General features: G+C 42.6%; 1 protein-coding gene across 21 annotated transcripts in view; it reads right to left on the bottom strand.

Moving 5' to 3' along the window:
* The window catches only part of LOC112126064 (neurexin-1), a 1,188,344-nt gene that overhangs the window by 576,893 nt on the left and 586,817 nt on the right, over positions 1-24,634 (bottom strand). For all 21 annotated transcript variants that reach the window (XM_029911748.1, XM_024224457.2, XM_026652579.1 and 18 more), the window contains 2 exons: positions 19,327-19,708; positions 18,646-18,836 (listed from right to left, as the gene is read on the bottom strand). In XM_029911748.1, coding sequence (XP_029767608.1) covers positions 18,646-18,836; positions 19,327-19,708 — 573 coding nt within the window. The remainder of the gene's footprint in view (positions 1-18,645; positions 18,837-19,326; positions 19,709-24,634) is intronic.

Raw genomic sequence — 24,634 nt, 5'->3', positions numbered from 1 at the left:
AGAAAACCTCCTTTAGGGCCAAATCTAATTCTCACTGAAGTCAATAAAAGTTTTTCCACTGATTTTATTTGTAGTTGACTAGAGCCTTTGGTGCATATACTGAGATGCCATTTTCAATATAGAGAGTTAAGATTTACTGCTTAATAAATCAATCAAGCTTCTGAGCTTATTTTGTAAATTATTTGTATCAAACTGCTATGGAAAAAATGATACATAACCACTACATCACATAAGTGATACAGAAACAAATGTTGCTAATGTTCACCTAGTAAACAACTTACACACAATTCCCCCTTCCCGCCCCTCCTCTCCCACCCATGATCTTTTTAATTTGCTGCACTTGTTCAGCATAGAAACTAAAAGAGTTGCGAAGGCTGAATCAATGAAATTTAAAATAAAACTTTGGGACAGAGTGGCCTACATCCCTTTTTACTGATTTTAGTAAATAATTCTTGCTTTTTGGCACTATCTTCATCACTAACATGCTATCAATGATACATCCATCGCTTCTCCCCTGTGAATCAGTCATCAGCCAAAACCTTCTACATTGCGTGCTCTCGAGGGCAAAGGCTATTTGTTGATTTTTATGAACATCATTGTCTTCCAATTACTTGTAGAGAGAGAATTCCTGTAGTCATTGCCTCATAAAAGTGCCAGTAGCATATAAAATATACTCAGAGTAGACAGAGCAGATATTTGAGGGCAGATAGCTAAGATATTGTATTGCAACTTTACTCACTGCTGGCAATACCTTTTTCTTATTGTGCCAAGGAAAGGCTCATTATTTTGGGTGAATAATATTTTCATTCAGATGTGGTTCCAACTATAGAGAAACAGGCAATGAAGATTTAACAGGAACCACAGCTTGTGTCTTCATCAGACCAAAATAAAGAAATCATTCCTGGAGAGTTTTTGGATGGTGTTGCATAGGACTCAGAGATAGTGATGGATATATTTGTGAATATCTTTCCCTTCATCCTTTTTTGTGCTCCTGATTTTCAACTATATTCCCAGCCATTGTTTTGATTTCCTCCCTCATTATAGAGGAAATTTCTCTTCCTTGTTTCCAATGTCACTCTGTCCAAAATTATTGCCGCAGTCATTGAAGAGAATAGACTCATAGACTCATAGACTCATAGACTTTAAGGTCAGAAGGGACCAATATGGTCATCTAGTCTGACCCCCCGCATGATGCAGGCCACAAAGGCTGACCCCCCCACTTTCCCTTAACTCTGCTGTTGAAGTCTCCAGATCGTGATCTAAAGACTTCAAGTCGCAGAGAATTTTCCAGCTTGCGACCCCTGCCCTATGCTGCGGAGGAAGGCGAAAAACCTCCAGGGCCACTGCCAATCTACCCTGGAGGAAAATTCCTTCCCGACCCCAAATATGGCGATCAGCAGAACCCCGAGCATACAGGCAAGATTCTCTAGCCAGACCCTCATTTTACCAGCGATGGCTGTTATTGCCTAATTGATTAGAATCCCGTAATCCCATCAAACCATTCCCTCCATAAACTTATCTAGCCTAATCTTGAAGCCAGAGAGGTCTTTCGCCCCCACCGTTTCCCTCGGAAGGCTGTTCCAAAATTTCACCCCTCTGACGGTTAGAAACCTTCGTCTAATTTCAAGCCTAAATTTCCCCACGGCCAGTTTATATCCATTCGTTCTCGTGTCCACATTAGCACTGAGCTGAAATAATTCCTCTCCCTCCCTGGTATTTATCCCTTTGATATATTTAAAGAGAGCAATCATATCCCCCCTCAGCCTTCTTTTGGTTAGGCTAAACAAATCAAGCTCCTCCAGTCTCCTTTCATAGGAAAGGTTTTCCATTCCTCGGATCATCCTAGTTGCCCTTCTCTGTACCCGTTCCAGTTTCAGTTCATCCCTTTTAAACATAGGAGACCAGAACTGCACACAGTACTCCAAGTGAGGTCTCACCAGTGCCTTGTATAACGGAAGCAGCACCTCCCTGTCCCTACTAGAAATACCTCGCCTTATGCATCCCAAGATCGCATTAGCTTTTTTCACAGCCACGTCGCATTGCCGACTCATAGTCATCCTGCGATCAACCAGGACTCCGAGGTCCTTCTCCTCCTCAGTCACTTCTAACCTATGTGTCCCTAGCTTATAACTGAAATTCTTATTAGTCATCCCTAAATGCATCACCTTACACTTCTCACTATTAAATCTCATCCTATTACTAATACTCCAATTTACAAGGTCATCCAAGTCTCCCTGCAGAATATCCCGATCCTTCTCTGAGTTGGCAATGCCTCCCAACTTTGTGTCATCTGCAAACTTTATCAGCCCACTCCTACATTCGGTTCCGAGGTCAGTAACGAATAGATTAAATAAAATCGGACCCAGAACCGAACCTTGAGTGTTGAATGTTGTGACACTGCACTATTTTGGCTTTACTCCTCCAGAAAGACACAACTAGGCATGGATTTAGACTGTGGGAATCTGAAGGCATGACACACATACTTCTCTGATTCCTTGATGTGCCATATGAAAATGTCTCTGACTCCTGGATGTGCGATGGTGTTGGGCATGCTTTTCACCCAGTGCACTGCTGTAGTGCATCAAGTGTTTCAAAAATAATCAAGCATAGGCCACTTCTTTCCACCAAGCAGTCAAATGAGAAAAGTAGATCAAGGACATTGGGATGCACCACAGGAAAAGTCCAGTCTCCAAAAAATGCAATGCTCCAATGCTCACCAGGCTTTCCACAAAACCCAGTAAAACGTAGATTATTCTTCTGCTACTACATGCCAGATCAACTTAAGTAGTATACATTGTTACAGGGTTACTCATTCACAGCTGTTTGTGGCTTTAATAGTTGCGCAAGCAGGTACCAGGTAGAACTCTTACGGTGAGAACACAGAAGTTGAGTTGGGACTAAATTCCTTTGTTTTTCAAGCAATTATAAGGTGCAATGGGGGAGAAAGAATGAGCGTTAGCACCATGGGCAGCCGTCAGTAGGTTTCCTACATCCTAATATTTCTTTGATAAGTCAAAGACTCTAACTATCCTAAACACAGCTGAGGTGTAAAATGTCCATCTTTAATTGACCATGGGGGACAATTTCACAGGCACAAATAGCAGTTAAGCATCTAACCCCCACTAATTTTCAATGGGAGTTAGGTGATTAATTAGTATTTGCCCCTTCCCTCCCTCACACATGATTTGCCTTGTGTGACAGGCTGGTCAGAGCAAGAAAGGACTTTGCCCTTATAGGTAAAGCTTAAACACCTTTTGATGCAAACTTAATTGTAAAACAGAAGAGTAAATGTAAAGAATGCCCTGACTCTTGTGACAGCCCAAACCAAGGTCTAAAGTGTGTCTCATTTCAGCCAAGATCCAGAGAATAAGAGGAAAACCCTGGTCTCACTTCCCACCTACATCTGTCCGCTCTATCCTTCTTCATAGAGATCTTCCATTCTACGCTCAACCCCATGAGCCTCCACAACACATCCCACGCTAGTGTGCCTGAGGATTGGGATTAATTAACCCCTTCACAGATAGCCTATTCCTGGACAGCCACATATTAAGGGGAGGCAAATGTGGTCCTTCCTCTAGCCACAGTAGCACGGTCAATTCCTACCCTGCCAGCCTCTGGGTGGCATCAATACACTCTGCCACAGTCCATTAGCAAAGGCAATACATTCAAGGGAGATTGATAAAGATCTAAGTTATGTCCACACAGCCTCTACAGCACGTGCATTGTAACATGAGGCTTTTCAAACCTGCCTATGGCAGGGTGCTGTTGTGTTTTTTTCCATCTTCAGACACTATTACCCTGGGACCAAATCTTCTCTTCTAGCATCTGCCTCTGCCATTCCCTAGGCCATTCAGCTGCTCCAGACTTAAAAGGGATGACCGTGTTACACCGCCCCTGCAATACAATGTGACCCTTGTTCACAAACCTGCTTCATGTTAGTTCCATGAGAGGATGAACTCAGTCTGCCACCAGACAAGTTATCGAGAGAAGAGGAAAAGCACACAGTGTGGTGGCTTAGGCCCATTTTTTGTCACCTGTGAGAATCCAAGCTTTAGTATCAGTATCGCATAGGAACTTGTATCTTGTATACTCAATGGGACACTTTTGGGAGGAAAATAAGGTCTTTGGGATATTTCCTCTCTTGTAAGTGCAAATTCCATCAGCTCCAAAACCCTTCACCTTAGCAACTGCAAATGGAAAGGACAACTTGTTCACTGCCAGAGTTTTTGGATAGTTTTCACTGAATTATTTGCTCTTTCAAGTGCTTTGGGATACTACCAGTTGTGCACTGTGTCAGGTGCTGCCTTATATCTTCCACACTTTCCATGCCGCTAACAAAACAAGGCAAGGAGGTTATATGTATTTACAGGAATAGAACCGTGTAATTATAGGAGTGAACCTGGGTTAGAATGTCACTCTTTTTTGGGGAAATATATGCCCTCAACCCTATTGCCTGCCTCATTTCCGTCTCATCCGTAATACAAGGTTGGCTGAGATCTGCTGCTTATAGCACAGAGGATGTCTTCCATTGTGCCTTCCATACCCTCCATCATGAGGAAAAATGCTTCCATGTGGTTGTCTACTGGGCTCTCTCTATATTCATTCCTTTTCAGCGTATAGCACAGATTACAGTTCTGCTTATCAGGAGAATTTATCAATGATATTCCTCCCCCTTGACTGACACTACTCATTCTTTTTAATATTCATGGGAGCTTTGCACACTATGACATATACCAAAGGCAAATAGATGAGGTAGGTGCCAGAGAGTTAGCAGTTTTGATGGGCACAATGAGAAGGAGCACAGTGCAGATTCTTTTGCTTCTAATTTGATAGTATGTCATATTCCAGGTTGGAGGTAAAACTCCTCAGACCTGCTGCTCTACTTTTCTCCAACTCCCCTGATCATACTGTACTACCCACTACCTGCTGCCTTGTGGACTTTCCTCACCAGCCTCAGCTGTGCTGCTGTCTTCAGTCTCCTCTCCTGCTGTTGCCATGCCATCCACTACTTCATACCTTTGCTGCACCTACTGTGCTATCTACCACTGTCCCCCTTGTGCTGCTGCTATGTCATTTCTACTCCCTGCTGAATTTTCCCACCCAACTCACTGCCTTAGAGCAAACCTATTTATGTTGGATAAAAACTTCACATTTCACAGAAACTATTCTAAAAGGGGGTGGAGCTAAGTGGTCAGAAACATGAGAAGGAAGATGACTGTAGCAGCTGAGTTTTGAATAAAGTAAAGGGAGTGCTAGGGAGAGGGGTGTCTAAGTCACAATGTCTCTCAGGACTACTCTTGGCATGGTGCAGCTTAGAAACCTTGATCAGGAATGCACCTAAAGCCAGAATCCAGCTCTTAAATAACAGATTCTGATACAAGAAACAGATACAATAAAACCAGTGCCAGCTCCAGCTTTTTTGCCACCCCAAGAGGCGAAAAAAATAAAAAAAGAATAACCCGATCAAGCTGCCGCCAAAGTGCCACCGAGGAGCAAGACAGCGAGTGAAGGACCCGCCGCCAAATTGCCGCCTATCCGGAGCGGGCCAATTGAGCTGCCGCCGAAGTGCCGCCGCCGCCGCTCGGGATGTGCCGCCCTGACAACGGACGCACTGCCGCCCCTTTCCATTGGCCACCCCAGGCACCTGCTTCCTTCGCTGGTGCCTGGAGCCGGCCCTGAATAAAACACACCAAAGAGAACTGACAACCCCAGTGATAGTACTTCTCCTGACTTTAATATTTTGTTAGGAAGAGGAAGTGGAAGGCATCAGTATTGACAGAGATTAAGCAGATTTAAAACTAAAGCAATCTGTTTGTCCAATGTACTGTGAGGGAAAGTTGGTGGTGCATGCTAAATGGTAAATAATAAAATCTAATTGCCACATAAATGTGTGTGGTAATCCATCTCCCATAGAATCTACCCTATGCCAATTACTTCACACTGGGGGGAGGTGGTTATGCTGTGGGGGATGGGGGGTGAGGTGTTCAAGCATTCCAAATGCCCTTTATTGTATTCATGCACTCAACACACCTGTAAATTGCATACAACTAAAACCCATACAAAATACCATGAAGCAGTCTTTTCATGCTATACGGTACCCAGATTTCCCTTCCAGTTTCCTGTAGACAGTTCCTCCATAATCACTCACTCACTCTCTGTTTGACAGCAAACACTTAATACTAGCCCATTTTATGCTTTCAAGATGTACACAAAAAAGGATTCCTCTGTATGTAGATCATCCCTGTCCAGTTGAAAGAGGGATTTTCAGGGATCGGTCATCTCTCTAGAACTCTTCCCACTTCCTAGGGCTTCACGTGGTCCCCTACATAGACCATTAAGCAGTTATCAGATGTTAAAAAGCTTTGCCACTCTGAATGTGTACTGGGACTGAATCTGATAGAAGTGAAAGGCTTAGTATCTTATTACTAAACCCCTCACCCATCCAATTGCCTTCCAATAATCTACGAAAACTATTACATGAATCAGCTACTACTGCAATGAGGCTGCTTAGTCAGCACTCCAGGACCCTTTAAGGGAGTTACAAAGTACTACTAGTACTGCATATTTTGAAGAAAAGATTTGGAAGGTTCCCCTCAGAGAATTCAAGGAGTAGGTTCAAAAAAATCTAGCTCAGATAGGCTTGAACAAAGTTCATGGGTTTATTTACAGATGGGAAAAAACTGTCAATTCTTGGGGGAAGGGTTTTAGACCATGACTGCAGACAGACAGACAGACCTCCTCAAAAGGTTCAGATACTGGTAATTAGGATACATTTTGAATAACCTCTTAGGGCTTGTCTATACTTACCGCGCTGGTTCGGCGGCAGGCAACCGAACTTCTGGGTTCAATTTATCGCGTCTTGTCTGGACGCGATAAATCGAACCCAGAAGTGCTCGCCGTCGACTCCGGTAATCCTGCTTGGTGCGAGGAGTACACGGAGTCGACGGGGGAGCCTGCCTGCCGCGTCTGGACCGTGGTAAGTTTGAACTAAGGTACGTCGACTTCAGCTACGTTATTCACGTAGCTGAAGTTGCGTACCTTAGTTCGAATTGGGGGGGTTAGTGTAGACCAGGCCTTAGATGCATTTCAAAGCTTTTGAGGTTCACACATTACTGGTATAAAACTATGGATTTGGGTATTTCAGAAGGCTTCAGAGGACAGCATCCAGACCACTTAAACCAGCTGGGTGCTGAGTAGATGAGTTGGGAGGTGGGGGACAAAGGGCAGGAATTTCCACAGTGTGACAAAGTTCTGTCCTTGACTCCGTGGGTCCTGCGTTTCCTGATGGATTTTGCTAGCCTCAGAGGCTCACTGTGACCCTCCACATAGCCCTTCTCTCTCTAGAGGCAAGGGTCACAGTCTACTGAGCCGTTTTCATCATAAGCCAGGAAGGGAGGTGAGGAGAAGCAACCCTCCCTCGCACAGTCTCTGTTGTCTCTCAGTATCAGTGATTAATCAGGGAGGGGAGGGGGGAACCCAGGCCCACCCTCTACTCTGGGCTCCAGCCCAGGGACCCTAAAATTAGCAGCTATGGAAGCTGACTTTTTGGAAATAGGGTGTGTACAATTCCCTGGGCCACTTCCCCACAGCAGCCCCCACTCAATATTTTCTTCACAATTACCTCAGGGCCTCCTTCCTTGAACCTGATATAGATTTGTACTGCTTCGTTCCTCCAACAGCACAGCTCCCTCCTATAGCTCCTGACACCCACCCCTCACTGACAAACTGGGAGGCTTTTAACTAGTTCCAGCCAGCCCTTGATTGGCTTCAGGTGTCCCAATCAATCTAGCTATCTCCACTGCCTTCTAGAAGGATCTTAATTGACCCCAGGTGTCTTGATTAACCTGGAGCAACTGCCATTTGGTTACCATGGTACCAGGGATTTGTTTAGCCTGGGGCTAACATACCTGTTCCTCACTACTTTACTGTAGCCATCTGGCCTTGTCCCATCACACCAGCTACAGAGCAGCTGCAGAATTGTACTGCAGAGGCTACTGCAGTGTAGCCAACTATAGAGATTTTATTGAGACTATCCTGACTTTTGGTGATTTTCTTAAATCCCTAGCTTCTGGATTCATTTGATTAGATGAGTATCTCAGCTTTGATAAAAACACGTTTCTAGTCATCACAGCTTTAGAAAAAAGCTTGAAAAAGTGACCCCCTAAAGGCTCAAACACTAGAAGATCATAGAATCATAGAATATTAGGGTTGGAAGAGACTTCAGAAGGTCATCTAGTCCAATACCCTGCTCAAAGCAGGACCAATTCCCAACTAAATCATCCCAGCCAGGGTTTTGTCAAGCCGAGCCTTAAAAACCTCCAAGAAAGGAGATTCCACCACATCTCTAGGTAAAGCATTCCAGTGCTTCACCACCCTCCTAGTGAAATAGCTCCATCCTCTTTGGAACCCCCCTTCAGGTAGTTGAAGGCTTCTATCAAATCCCCCCTCACTCTTCTCTTCTGCAGACTAAATAACCCCAGTTCCCTCAGCCTCTTCTCAAAGGAGGTGGTGGAATCTGTATCCTTAGAGGTTTTTAAGGCCTGGCTTGAGAAAACCCTGGCTGGGAAGGTTTAGTTGGTGTTGGTCCTGCTTTGAGCAGGGGATTGGACTAGATGACCTCCTGAGGACTCTTCCAACCCTAATAGTCTATGATTCAAAGTCATCTGCCCCCACCCCCAAATCATTTTCATTGCCCTCCGCTGGACTTTCTCCAATTTGTCCACATCCCTTCTGTAGTGGGGGACCAAAACTGGATGCAATACTCCAGGTGTGGCCTCACCAGTGCCGAATAGAGGGGAATAATCACTTCCCTCATTCTGCTGGCAATATTTCTACTAATACAGCCCAATATCAAATCAAAAGAACCATGAAATTAGTATTTTTATAAACTCATGGTTCTTATGCCAATCTTATTATTTTTGTGGGGGCCAACTAATGATTTCTGAATGCTTGGCATTAGTAATACTTCAAGTGTAGACCAATGGCTGGAGTAGCTTTCATTCACCTGCACACTGTGGCAAGGCACCCCTTCTGCCTCACCGGACTTAGCGCTCCCTCCTCTGGCAGGGACAGGGCCTGGGGTAAATCAGCCCCTCCTCCCCCACTCTGGAGCGTATCTGTCTTCCCTCTTTGGGGTTTGTTTCTCAGAGCCTTCCCAGTAGGCCTCAGCACAGGCCTGAGGAGTGCTCCTCTGTCAAACAAAGGGAAAAAGTCTATAACGCACCGAAACAAAAGGGCCCCTCACTGGGCAGGTGTTGTCCTGTTACTGGCCCTGGGGTGTCAGTCCTTCCCCTAAACAGGCACTGGGTTTCGGGTGTCTCCCCTATGGACACCGTCTGAGTAGGTAGTAGCATAGGGTTTCCATGAGCTGGTGGAAGGTTGCGGGAGCCCCGTGTAATCCAAAAGGGAGGAGAGTATATTGGTACAATCTTTCTGGTGTAAAAAAAGCAGTCTTCTCCTTAGCCAGAGGGATTTGCCAATAACCTTTGGTCAGGTCGAGGGTGGGACAGGAATCGTGCTTTTCCCAACTGGTCGATTAGCTCGTCTAGCTGAGGTATGGGATAGGCATCGAACTGGGACAGCTCGTTTAATTTCTGGAAGGCATTGCAGAATCTCATGGTGCCATCTGGCTTAGGTACCAGAATGATTGAACTGGACCACTGACTATGGGACTCCTCAATGACTCCTAGCTCCAGCATCCTCTTAACTTCGGTCCTAATCTCCTTTCTTTTTGCCTTTGGGATCCAGTATGGCTTAATATTCACCTTTACTCCAGGGTCCGTGATGATATGATGATGAGTTTCAGTGGTTCTGCCTGGCTTCGTCGAGAACACAATGTGGTTTCGCTAAATTATATTGGTGACTTCAGGGGTCAATTCAGGGGATATTCTCATTTACCCCTGTGGTTTACTTTCTTGGGTCTCTAGGGTGACCACATAAGCTCCTCTGTCCTGCCGGGGTTTCAACAAGTTGACATGGTAGATCTGCTCTGGCTTCTGGCGATCAGGCTGTCGAACCTTATAGTTGACACCCCCCCCAACGGCTTCTATTATTTCATGTGGCCCCTGCCCCATCTGACCAGGGGCTTGCTTTCAGCTGTGGGCACCAGCACCATTACCCAATCACCTGTCTGGAACTTCCAGGCCTTTGCTTGGCGATTGCAATAGGTCTGTTGGGCCTCTTGTGTTTTCTCCATGTGTTCCCGCACTATGGGGGTGACGTGGGCTATCCTGTCCCGCATCTGCATCACATGTTCAATGATGTTTCTCCCCTGGTTAGGCTGTTCTTCCCAGTCCTCCTTGGCAATGTCCAGTATGCCGCAGAGATGGCGACCGTATAGCAGCTCAAAGGGGGAGAACCCCATGGACATCAGGTGAGGTAGGAAGGTATCCCAATTCTTCCCATCCCAGCTCACCACTTTCCTTATCATGTTCTTCAGAGTCCTATTAAAGCGTTTGACGAGGCCATCAGTCTGTGGATGGTAGACTGACGTTCGTAGGGCCCGTATGTGGAGCATCGCACACAGGTCCTTCATCAATTTTGACACGAAGGGGGTTCCTTGATCCGTTAAGATCTCTTTGGGTATCCCTACCCTAGAGAACATTTGAATTAATTCCTTCACTATGGTCTTGGACATTGTGTTATGGAGGGGTATGGCTTTCTGGGTATCGGATGGCATAGTCCAGAAGAACGAGCAAACACTGATGGCCTCGGGCCGACTTCTCCAGTGGGCCTATCAGGTCCATGGCTATCCTCTCAAACAGGACTTCAATAATTGGCAGAGGTACCAGAGGGGTCCTTAAGTGCGGTCGTGGGCCATGTAATTGGCATTCTGGGCAGGAGGTGCAATATCGTCAGACCTCAATATAAACTCCTGGCCAAAAGAACCTTAATTGGATTCAGTCAAGGGTTTTATTTATCCCTAGATGTCCTCCAAACAAATAGCTATGAGCTAGGTCCAACACTGCTCTCTGGTATCTTCAATGCACCAGGAGCTGCTCCACTTCTTGCTCTTGCATTTGGACTACTCTATATAACAGGTCCCGTTTTATCATGAAGCATGGCCCTGAGCCTTTGTGTTTCCCCTCCACTGGTACTCCATTCACCTCAACTACTTCCCTTCTAATATTGTCATACAGCGGATCATTGGCTTGGTCTTGCCTGAAATTTCTAAATGAGGGCCAATATGCTCAAAATCAAGGGGACCTATTTCTGTTTCTTCTCCAGGGTTGGCCTCAGTGGAACCGGGTCCAGCTTATGTCTCGTCAACAACCTGAGTTGCCATCCTGCCAGCTGGACGAGAATGCCTCCCCACGAGTGCAACCTTTTGGTTCCTAGCCAAGATCCTGGTTCCCAACCTTTTGTCCACCCTCCTTTCTCACCTAGTATTCCAGGGCTTCCCAGTTGCAGAGAACAAGTCCTGGGCAAATTCAGAGAAAAATGGGAGAGGGCTACCTACCGGGGCCATAGTATCACTCCTGAGATCACTGCCCTCCTCGGACTCACCCACCGGAAGTAGATTCCCAAAGTCTCGTCCGATGAGGATCGGATATGGGAGTTTAGGGACCACCCCTGCCATGGTACTCCCCTGAACTTCAATTTGTACAGGGATGGTCGGATAGTAGTTGACAATGCCGTGTACACAGGTTATCCCTGTGTGTTTGGCCCGAGACAGCTGGTCCTGTCCCACTAGTTTCCCTGAAACCAGCGTGACAGCACTCCTGGAGTCCACTAATGTAATGGTCTTTATGCCATTCATCTTAACTGGTCACGTGTACCTATGCAGGTTTATCACAACCCCCACAAGGTTGATTAAGTAACGTGGGCCTGCATGACCACCCAGGTTGCATTGCATGGGCTCCTCAGTGTTAGGACATTGGGCCGCGATATGCCCTAGTTCTCCGCAAGCATAACACCTATATCCCACTTGGGATATCCTCCTAATCTTTGGGCTATTGGGTCTTACCCCACGACCCTCTCTCCCCAGTCCCCCAAATCCCTTTGCGGACTCCGGCCGATCTTCAGCATCCTTTCTCCCTAACAAAGTTCTGCCTGACCCTTCGGGAGTCTGGTCCTTCGGGGCGGTGACTGATCTCTTGATTTGGCACATTTCTTCCCTGGTAGTCCGAGAAAGTTCCTTGGCCATTAACTATCTCTCCATGAGGGCAACTACATCATCATAAATAGGAGGGGTCATTTTGGCTAACCCATCCTCGTAGGTCTGGTGGTAATCCTCTTATGAACCTGTCCAGCACTATGATTTCTATAATCTTCTCCACGCTGTGGATCTTGGGGCGCAGCCACTTCCATGTTAGATGGATCAGGTTGAACAGTTGTGACCTCGGCACCTTACCGTCCTAGTACCTCCACTCATGGAACCTCTGGATCTCACCAGGATCTCTGCCTTCAACTGGGGGTAATCTGTGGCTGCTTCTGCTGCCAGGTCATAGTAGACCTTCTGGGCTTCCCCCCACAGGAAAGGGGCAAGGATGCTGGCCCACTGGTCTCGGGGCCAGGCCTCACGTAGGGCCGTTCTCTCAAAGGTGAGAAGGTATGCCTCCACATCATCTTCCACCGTCATCTTTTGCAGGTAACTGCTGGCCCTCAGGGATCGCGTCTCATTAAGGCAATGTGTCAGAGTGGTCAGGGCCTTCATCTGGCTCATGATCTCCTGCAGGGTGGCTTGATCCTGGGCTTCCTGGCTTATCAGCAGCTGATTCGTCTCCTGTTATAGTTGTACTGACTCCTGTTGGGCGGTCATCTGAGCCCTGGTAGCCTCTTGTTGTGCTGCCATGTCCTACACCAGAGCCCTCACAATGTCATCCATTTTAAGGGGGTGTGATTTACCTTGCCCTGGAATGGTTCTCAGCACCAATGCAATCCCACCCCTGACACCACGTGTGGCAAGGCACCCCTTCCGCGTCGCTGGACTTACTGCTCCCTCCTCTGCCAGGGACAGGGCCTGGGGTAAATCAGCCCCCCACTCGGGAGCATGTCTGTGCTCCTCTGCCAAAGGGAAAAAGTCTATAACACACTGAAACGAAAGGGTAATACCTTTCCCTGGGCCCCTCACTGGGGCAGGTGTTGTCCTGTCACTGGCCCCAGGGTGTTGGTCCTTCCCCTAAACAGGCACTGGGTTTGGGGTGTCTCCCCTATGGGGAGGAGCGCAGTCTCTCACACTGGAGAAGCTTATTTCCCTGCTGCCTCCAGCCTTGCAGCAGTTTGTCTCCCCTCTCTCCCCACAGCAGGTTTCAGGCAGCCCTTAATTGCACTCAGGTGTTCCTAACTGACCTGAAGTAACACAGGTCAATTAGGGACACAAACTCTCAATGGAAAGCAGAAATGGATTATAGCAAATCCTCAGGCCACACTCTTGACTTCCTTGCCTACACATGGAGAATACCACAAAGTGGGATTCTACACTGCACAGGAACTATGCATCTCTTAACTCCTACCCCACTTCCCCTACACATTTCAGTCACACTGGTTCCACTGTCATGGTACATTCTGTAACTAGGAAAGCACTGGCAGGGTTCGTCACTGTATTTGGGGACCTTAGATTTTAGGGGATAGGAGGTGAGTCAGGTTATGAAGAAATATGGAGGATGACATCTCACCCATCATGTTTACAGGTAACAGTATCTGGAATTCTGCCTCTAGAAAAAAAAGCAATTTCTGCATGGAGAGTTCACATCCCTCTGGCAAGATCACTGGAATTAACTTATGCATGTTGATTTGGGAAAAGTTCATGGCTAATGCTTGTTCATTTGTACAAGTTTTCATTTTTAAATAAAATGTTGTTCTTTGCTTTTCAACAAAGCATTGGGTCTCAGGCTACTTCTACACTACCTAAGGTGTGATTCCTAAGTCTCAGACCCACTCATGCTAGCTCTCATCGAGGCAGCATTCTAAAAATAGTACTGTAACTGCAGTAGTATGGGCAGTGGTGAGTGGTGGCATGGGCTAACTGCTCTGAGTACATACCCACAGGGTTCAAACCGGTTTGTATGTGGGCAACCAGTCTGTGCTGCCACTCTCCTGTGCTACCACATCTTCACTGCTATTTTTGGCCTGCTAGCTTGATGTGAGATACACAAGTAAATCTACGCAAACCAGTTCCAAGTGTAGATGTAGCCTTCATAAATGGGAAAGACCACTGCTATTGACAGAGACCTTGTGAGAAGGAGAAATACATAATGTGGCAAAATTAATACAGGGCTGATTATAAAACAATAGGAACAAATGTTGTAGAAAATTGAAATCACTTCAGGTTCAATTTCCACTGCTAGAACAATTCACTTTTCCATTAACAAGATGGTTTAGTTCAGCCTTGCAAAATTCTATCCACTCTATCCACTCACCCAGCATGAGTAACATATTTTGACAGCCAAGTAAAATATTATTAGGTTATTTCATTATCACCAGTCATCATAGTAAAAGATGTAGATTTGTGCACACATGGGCTACTAAATCTTCATAGCAAGTTTGAAAGGATGTTTTAATTGCTAAGTAGGGGCATTGGGCCAAATATATACATCTCTGAAATCACTGGAGTTACACCAGTGGTGAATTTGACCAGTTTCCTTTCAGATGTTTCAGACTGTAGGCTGTCCCAGATTGTTAAAGAGGCAGAAGAGAAGGAAAATGAAAGCAGACACATTGCAAAATCATATGAAGACACAGATGACAGAGATCCTGAGCTGAAGCAAGGATGGAGGCATGAAGCACCCAAGCTATCCATGAGATACCCTTGAGGCTGCACAAGTAGCTCAGGCAGATGCAGGTCAATGTCAAACTGATCTGAGCTGGAACAAAATGTTTCAACATTTCTGAATCAAAATTTATTCCAACTTTTCATTCTGAAAAAAAAAAAAGACATTTCAACTTTTTGTCCCGATTTTGGATGAAAGCGAATATTGAAGTATTGGAATTTCTTATGGTGAAGTAATTCTAATTTTTGGCCTAAAAAGTTAACGTCAGGGTCAAGCATAATGCCAAGATTATGCACAGTAGAGGCAAATGGGTGGTTAAAGTTTAGGAGAGAAAGAGGAGACAAAGTTATGTTTGAGGATGTACATCTGCTTTTGAAGCATTTAATAGAAAGAGGCTGAGACAAAACCATGAGTTGGATTTATCAACACAGGCAAAGGCTGGAGACAAAGGAGTTACAAAAGGCAGTGGTGCTGGAACAATTTGTATAGTGGTGGTGCTGAGAGCCATTGAATCAAACTAAACCCTGTATATGATGGAAACCACTTCAAGGCAGCGGGTGCAGCAGCACCCCCAGCACTCCGAGTTCCAGCACCTATGACTAAAGGTGTTGAAAAATGTATAGTTGAATGAGGACAACATTTTCCTTTGGCAGCAGTAAGGGACCTTGCAAATGATGGACCCTCAGATACACCCAGGCAACCCCTCAACTTCACTAAGATTGTTGAATTATTTTAAACACAGCAGGTCGGTCACTCAAACTTGCATGGCTTCTGAGAGCACAATGTCAAGTAGAGGAAACAAAGAGGAGCAAAAGTATATTTAGAGAAGAACTTTGAAACCTTCAAATTGTGAGCTGGACTTTATGAGTGTGTGAACCATATGAGCTATACTGAAAACAGGATAGGGAGTATAACCAAAAAACTCACACCGAAGAAACCTTTGCTGTAACTCTGCAGGTATGCATGCCTGAATTATGATGCTTTTGTTGTTAAGACTCATTTCTCTTCATAGGCTATCTGTTATAATTGTACATACAAACATAGGAACAGATCAGAATAATGAGGCATTAACCCAGTCTGCTCATTTTCTCTTCTAAAAGAAATAACCCATCTATTCGATTCTAAGCACACTAATACCTCTCCATCTCCTGTTTTGTTGTTTACTTGAATATCCAGCAGTTGATGGATATTATGACTATGTCTACACTACGGAATTTAACAAAAAAATTTCAACCAGTGCTTAGCTTCCATTCAGCTGAACTGGTGTCAGAACTGGTGGGGGCCAAGGTATATACAAGCTTCCCATGGGCAAGCACTTTTGTACACGTTAGTGTTCCTGCTAGTGCTAACTCCAATTAAGTTGAACTGGTGGTAGAACCAGTGGAAGTTTGGCTGTGCTTAACATGTACAATCAAGTCAGCAGGACTACTCATCTGGGTCATGTTAAACAGATGCATAAGTGTTTGCAGGATCAGCATGTAATACGATAGAGTAGTGCTATTGTCATTAAAAAGAAATAAAGAATGGTATGGAAGAATAATTCAAAGGAAATAAAAAAAGAAAGAGGAAATACCAGTGAAATGTAACTGGGCTTTCCCATTATAGAATGCCCAGTCTCCCATTTGACTTGTTAAAATTCATCAGCTTTATGAAACAAAACAAACAAAACCCCCACTCACTTTAGATGTCCTATATCATGATTTAATTATGCTGATGAAACAAGACATACTAATTCATTAAAAATAAAAAACCCTCAAAAACATAGTACTGCTGGTGAGAGAAAGATTGAGAACCTGTATTATGATAGAAAGTCTGTTTGATCAAGGTCACTTACTGTATCATGAGGATTATTATTCTTTTATCCAAAGATTTTTTGCTGTGTGGCAAATTACATAAAACTTCCACCAAAAACTCAGTGTCTAATATAATTCACCTCCCTAGTTTAAAATGTTGATACACTTTTATAGTCCTTAGTATTTGTGCATTGAAATTCTGCAGCCTCAAAGTTAGCAAATCCATGAGCAATGGATGTGTTTGCATGCAGAGAGAATATTGTAGAATTTCAAATGTGAAGAAAACAAAGGAATGTTGGATTTTATAGTCTATCCTGTCAGGAGCATTTATCTTTCCATGAATACACCAAGCAGCATATTTTGTGACATAATAGTGCCCTCTAGTGTCTTATTAAGTATAGTATCTTTAACTCAACTAATTTTTATAAAGTAACATAACAAAAAATCAACAACACTATATCTGAACAATATTAAGATGCAGCTGGATACAATAAAATAAGTAAAAAATGTTTAACTTCTCTTATCAGCTCATGACAATATGCATATTCCAAGTTGTATCTGTTTAATATACTGTCAAAATCTGTTTTTATAGTCACATATATATTCTCTCTCTCTGTCACACACACACACACACACTTGCAGAGCCAGTATAGCTGTGGAAAAAATAAGCTGGATATTTTTCTGTCTCATTCTTCAACAATAACTTTGAAAATCTGATTCTGATTCTGAATTGTAATTGTCCATAATTAGAGCAAAGATATAGAAAGCAGAAAGAACAGTTTGATTTTCAAATGCCCCAATGAAGCTTCAGCGCTAGCAATTAGAAAATCTTGATTAGACTTGTAAACAAAGCATTTTTGATAAGGAAGCCACTGATGGGAAAGTGAAATATGAAACGTGAAATATCATAAAATCCACAGTAATTACCAAGGTCAGCTCATTATCTCTAACTCAGAAGGTGGTTAAAAGAAAATGCAGTGAGCTCAAGATGGAATATTAATATCAACTTTGAATTTCCTGCATTTTGCCAATTAGTATCATAAGCTGAATGTTATGAAATGTAGATTTCTTCATCTTAATTTATTAGTTTTGTGTCTCCTAATATATTTTTTATAGAAAAAGTTATAAAATATAGACTATTCTACCATGAAATCAGAATGAATTTTCTTGGTTATATACAATGTGTAGAAATTTTTTAAAAATACATATTTACACATTCTTTCAAATATGCATTGTATTTATCTTACCCTAATTGATTCCTTAAGAGCCATTCTTGCCAATCGAATTACTATTCAGTTCACTCACTCACACAAAATTTGGTTGACAAGATTATCTTTAAAACAGTTATATATTTAAATGAGATCTGTACCTACACAAATGTACACATATATTTAATGTGGCAGGCATCTGATATTTCAAAATGTTACTTTTATTTGAGAATTAGCACAAAACTGTGCTTTTCATGCAAGATATTATACCAAATTATAAGAATTAGCATGTGACCGAACAGAGCACTCAGGGTAATACAGTATTTACTTCCCTCATTTACAAGCGCTAATAAACTGGCTTTATGGAAAATATTAAATAACAGGCTTCAGGTCAGAATTTCTCCCAAACCACAAGTAAGGACAGGGCAGTTTTATAATGTCACTACGCTTCTACTCCAGCTCTTGGACTGTGCTCTCTGTGAGTGTTTGTGGCATCTAGGACTGTGGAAAGAATTTTTAGAATTCTACAGTGAGGATGTGATTCTCAATTTAATTGTATAGAATTTTAGAGTAATTTCTATAGACTTATTTAATTCCTATAGACCTTTACTGCTTTCATCCTTATTAATTTCAGCTATTGGATTTTTTTTCCACAGGGTCCTAAAGCCTTGTGTTCTTTCCACTCTCTTGTCTTTCTGCCAAGTGTAAAGTTGAAATTTTTTCTCTACATTTTTGGTCTTACATAACCATGCAAAATTACTGAATTGAGAGTGTAAGAATAATGAGAAGAAACTGATTTCACATGGACATATTAATTATTATCAGTTATAGTAATCTTTATATGGCACCATAAACTTAAATTACTCTTGACAAATATAACTATCCATCTGCAAAGTATCCCACCACACATTACACAAGAATTATTGTACTTACTTTTGAGGTCTAAGTTTCTGGCTCCTGCTGTGCTTTGTGTTGTGATTTTAGTGTCAATCTTCACAGTATGAAGATTATTGGTATCCCTCGATATCATCACATTGTGCCACTGATTGTCATTCAGAGGTTTATTAGAACTTCCTTTGATGAGATTTGCACCATTTCCCAAATCAAACACATAATGTAAATACCTGGATAAAGAACATTTTTTTTTAAAAAGTTAGTTTTTCTTGCATACCTGAGAAGGTACAAATTAAGGCACCCTATATTTTGTTTCCTTCCCCCCCCCCCCCCAGTGTCACTAGCAAGCAAGGAGAATAATCCTGAGTATAAGGGGCTGGATTCTCAAGTGGGGTAAATGAACTTAGCTCCAGTGAAATCAACACTGACTTATGCTAGCTGAAGATCTAGCCCCAGGTTTTTAACTACTGCTGAAGCAGCAGGGTGCATTAGCATTATTTTTTGTCTATGTCCTATACAAACTATATTATTATTTGCTTTTCATATTTAACTAAGTTTCAGCCTGAAAAGAAAAAAAGATTCACAGGATGTTTACCAACCAGATTCTAAAAAATTAGGGAAGTCAAGATTTTCAACCTAAACCTCATGATTTTAACATGTCTAAAGACTGTAAAAGAACCCAAACTATTTTGCTTATGGCACAGTTAGCTGTGTACATACCCTTTAACTAATTCAACTACAATGAAATCATTTCCATCTCCACTGTTATAGAGTATCAGTCCATCCAGTGATGTTGTTTTGAACTGGAAAAAAAGGTGCATAGATGTGTAGGCTTGTAGTGTGGCCAGTGCAACATAGCTTGCTTTTGTTTTAAAGGTGACAGGATCTGCTATGATATTCCTGAAACCAAATCTGGCATTTAGCTCACAATAATCAATGTCTCCATTTTTACATAGGTCAATGTATGCCATGCCGTTAAATGTGAGACTCTGCAGATGTCCAATGAAATTAGAGGGAACAGAGGACAGGTAGCGGCGTTCTGTTATTATTCCTGTCTCTATGTTATGGAATTCCAGTCTCGTGTGATCACCAGCCATTTGACCTTAAAACAACAATAATAAACAATGTTAGTGTCTGAAATGGATGCATGTGAAGTGGTTGCAAATCCATAATAATTTTAAAACATGCAGGACTGTTACATTTTAAAAACACACAGGCTCCAAACATAAAATTATCTAAACTGATCCAAAGCCTATTAAAGTCACTGGAAGATTTTCTGTTGCCTTCAATAGGATCAGGCCTCAATGTGCACCACAAACATGTGCACAATAAGGCCAGGTCTACACTACAAACGTACCTTGGTATAACTATGATGCTGAGGGGTGTGAAAAATCCACACCTCTGAGGACACAGTTATATTGATCTAAACTCCAGTGTAGACAGTGCTGTGTCAACAGGAGGGTTTCTCCTCTCAACATAGCTATCACCTCTAGCAGAGGTGGATTAACTATGTCAACGGGAAAAACTGTACCCTTTCAAGCCTTAATATTGTTTGTTAATGAGATCATAGATTCTGGTTGCCTTCAGCCACCTATGCAGATTTCTTTTATCAGGAGCAAGTTTAATCTGTGTGGCATGTAGTGTATGGGACTGCAGCTGAAGCTAAATGAGATAAGAGCTAAAACCAGTCTAAAATTTTTGGGTCACATCTGAAAAACAGTTTTTGTCACCCCTTCCCCGGGAGGCCTGGATCAACACTAACATCACATTCCCTGTCAGTACCCGGCCTGAGCCAGCTAAGATCCAAACTGCGGACCAAATTCAGTGATGAATCTGGGTCACATACCACCTGAGGCACACTGTGCATATGCAAAGAAGAAGCCGATTCCCTTCCCCTCCTCCCTCAAAAGTAACTCACTATTTTCACACAACTATCTAAAGGTATTTTGGAGCATGTTAGCAACATTCACAGATTTATATGGTGACATCCTGCCCCCACTGAAGTGAACAGGAGTTTTGCCATTGTCTTCAGTGGGTCAAGGATTTCGCCCAGAGATTTTAAAAAGCCACAAGAGATTATGATGATTATCTGCCAGGATGGGCAGGGATGGTGTCCCTAGCCTCTGTTTGCCAGAAGCTGGGAATGAACCACTTGATGATTACCTGTTCTGTTCATTCCCTCTGGGGCACCTGGCATTGGCCACTGTTGGAAGACAGGATACTGGGCTAGATGGACCTTTGGTCTGTCCCCGTATGGCTGTTCTTATGATCTAGTCTGACTTCTTGAATAATAGAGCCTATATAGACCCTCACCCAGTAATTCCTGCATCAAACTCAATAACTTGTTGTTGAACTAGACTCTGTCATTTAGGAAATATATCCAGTCCTGATTTAAAGATTTCAAGTGATGGAGAATCTACTATATCCCTTGATGAGTTGTTCCAATGGTTAATTATCCACTTTGTATTTGTATAGTTTCAACTTCCAGCCACTGCATCTTCTTATGCCTTTGCCTGCTGGATTAAAGAGCCCTCTTCCATTGGAAACCTTTTCCTTGTGTAGATACTTACAGACCCTAAACAAATCACCTATTAACCTTTATTTCAGTAAGCTAAGTTGACCAGGCTCCTTACATCTTACACTGTAGGGCATGTTTTCCAGCCTTCTTGTGGCTTTTTGAACCCTTTGCAATTTTTCCAATATATTTTTCTAAATGTGGACACCAGAATTGGATGCAGTATTCTAGTAATGGTCTCACTAATAATCCCTAATGATTGTTTGGATCATATCACAAAATGAACCAATTCATGTGCCATAAAAAGGTGTACTGGGGAATGGAAGGGTGTGGGTGAGAGGAGGTGAGGTATTCTTAGTACCCTCAGAATCCTGTTGAGGAAGCAGAGTCCAGCTTACTTGTTCTTTCCAATCTAGTCATTGGGTTACATTGGTTTATATCAGTTTATTGGTAGGCTATTTTCACAAGGAAATGAGCTAGACAATTACTTTTTTGGTTTAATCAAGGCTCAGAGTCTTCTGTACAATTGCAGTTGTTCTCCAGATCAGTGGTAGCAGTGGGGCATATACACCAATTGTGCAAAGCCAGAAGTCTGGCTCTAATAACATACCTCCCTTGAATGTATTCCTCATGTTTTGTCAAAGAGCCTGAAAAGCAGGGTTTCAGTGGGTTTAGACAATTAGTGCAGGTAACGTCTTGCAGTTAGCCTCTTATCTGCATCCTTTCAGGTGTGCACATATGCATGGCCCAAGCCAGATTTACAGCCTACACATTTTTACATATGTCAGCTTTATGATGCACCTTGGGTGATTACTTTAAAATCTATATTTAATCAAAATGTATACCAGAGAGCTCTCAAAAGAAATTGTTAAAACAAGACAAAATCCATTTCCTTGTGCACATTACTTACTTCCTCCACTTCACTCAGGCTGGACAGTGAAATTGAATTGTTCAGATACACTTTTGTGCTTATAGTCAGTTTCACCCTCTGGCTTATGTACTTAGCACAGTGGTGCAGCGTTTGGGTTCCTAGTATTACAGGAGTTGGTTTACATTTAAACAAAATAACTAAAAACCTCTTTGTAGATAATTTAAACACAATTCATAAAAAACATTTCAATCCTTATTTCAGTTTGTATAATCTTTTCTTACAAAGCCTTTATTCTGGGCCGATGTTACTTGACACTTTCCCTTTTAGTTTTAGTGCCTATGTCAGAAAACACACATGCACACACTGCACCACAGGCCTGCAATATATATTACCTGGCCCATACACAGACTTGTAAGGCCTTTCAAAGTTTTCCAGCCTGCCTTTGCTGCACTCAAGCACACAGGATGAAATGTACTTCACTTGCAAAATAACTAGGCTCAGCTCTGACCCTGCACTACTTAAGTGGATGTTTTGTATTGATTTCAATGGGTACAGGAGCCAACAGTCAAAGGATGCTGCTACACATGTGAAGTTTACACAGCCAGAGACACAGGGTGAAATCCATCTATGTGTTGGAGTCAATACATGTAAAAGTGAATTCCTCAAGCCCTCTTGATTTGCCTTGGCCCACCTTCCTCATCACTCTGTATGCTAGTCCAGACCCTCCTCTTGAGGAACACAAACAACTGAAAACCCATATTGACCAAATACAGAGCTACTACTGGCTCGACAACTACAAATAAAGGTCATCTGGTGCCTTATGAAAACTATGAAAAACATTCTGTCTTGCTGCTGGCAGTGAGGTTCATTATTTATTTCTATTCAAATAAATTTGGTAGGAAACTGAAAATTTGTTTATTTAGGGTCAAATTCAGCTTTTGGAAGAGTGTGTATCAGTTCTCACTGCAAGTAACACAAGTTGTATTCATAGTCATCAACTACATTTTCCCCCTAAAAGTTCCTTTTACTAAACTGCTGCTGCTTATTTTTCACTTGTGCTATTCCTAACTTGGAATTTCTTTGTGAGGAAAAAAGCCGCCCCCCAACAAAATTTCCCATGAAATGAAATTTACACAAAATTTTTTGGGGGTTAATAAAAAATATTTAATTCCAATTTTTAAAATAGTTTGTTTCATTTTTATGTTTTATATTATAATATGTTAAGATTAGGGGTATAATATAATTAATATAATATAAAAATTGGTGACTGGTATTCCAAATGGCCATTTGGAATTGGCATTCTAATTGGTAATTGTCAGGTGGTAGTTGGGTTAGAATTAGTTATTGGTATTGTAATTGATATAATACAAAAATAAAAATAAAATATCTAAACTAAAATAGTTATTAAATGAAAAATCAAAACTCTTAGTACTGATTTTTTCAAAAACAAAATGTTGTCAAAATTGACATGTTCCAACAGAATGTTTAGATTTCAAATTGACATTTTCCAATAGAAAGATGTTCCATTGGAAATTTTTCTACCAGCTCTATTCCTCACCCAAAGTCTTAGGGTTCAGTTCTGCTGTCAGTTACACTGCTGTAAGTCCAAAAGTATGAATGTATCTATATCCACCAATCGGACGAGACAGTTAAGTTGGGATGTGGCCTTCCCACCATTCATAATTCCACTCTGCTTTGCTCTGCAGTGACAAACCCTTCTGCCCATTCTCAATTAATCAAGGGTCTGTCTTTTTTTTTGAGCACAAGAATAAAATACATTCCAGAAATCTAGGCTCATCACTCACTCCTCTCCCTGAATGTGTTAATTGTACAAGAGAGTCTAATACAACTATAGATCTAAAATAACTCCCCACATCTTTTGTAACCCCTACAGTGGCCTCCAACAGGGAACAACCCCGTAGCTCCTGCCTGGTGAGCTAGGCATTTTGTGAACTTGTCAATGAAAAGATTTGGCAAGCAGCATGCATTGTCTTTTCTGGCATAGGTGCCCCTAAAGGCCACATATCTTTCAGCATTATAAATAAGTCTCAGCATACGTTTATTCATATGCTAAAATATGTATCCTTCCCTACTCATTCAACTTTTACTTTATATATTTATAGACAAAATACTGTAACTGTGGCTCTCTAGAAACTAAGTATTTTTTAAAAGCACCTAACTGACTTAGGAACCTACCGGTAAGTCACTTAGATGCGCTTGAAAATTTTGCTTTTTAGGGCTGCCACTATGCTGCATAGCTAGTCAATCAGAATTGTAGCTGCAGGGATAGAGCTCTCATTCTCATGCTCTGAAAGCCCTGACCCCAAGCGCTTGAGCTCAAGGCAAAGCAATTTAGGAGCTCTGACAGCAGTTCAGCAGTCCTATTCCATCCAGTAGATGAAATGTAACACATTAGCCAATTCCTACAATGTCTTTCCTCAATGTATGGTCTTATGTATCATAAAAGCAGTTTTCAAAAATCATTGGACCAGATGCTTCAAATAAAGCCTTTCTAGTAGGGTTACCATTCGTCCGGATTCCCCCGGACATGTCCGGATTTTAGAGCTAAAAATAGCGTCCGGGGGGAATTTCTAAATGTCCGGACTTCCCCCCGGGCTCCGACAGCCAGAGACAGCCCCTCC

This window comes from Terrapene carolina, unplaced genomic scaffold (genome assembly GCF_002925995.2).
Source record: "Terrapene carolina triunguis isolate 2854851 unplaced genomic scaffold, T_m_triunguis-2.0 Scaffold121, whole genome shotgun sequence".
Classification (NCBI taxonomy): Eukaryota; Metazoa; Chordata; order Testudines; family Emydidae; genus Terrapene; species Terrapene triunguis.
Note: the sequence above shows the minus strand (reverse complement) of the source record. Positions and strands in the feature narration are given on the sequence as shown.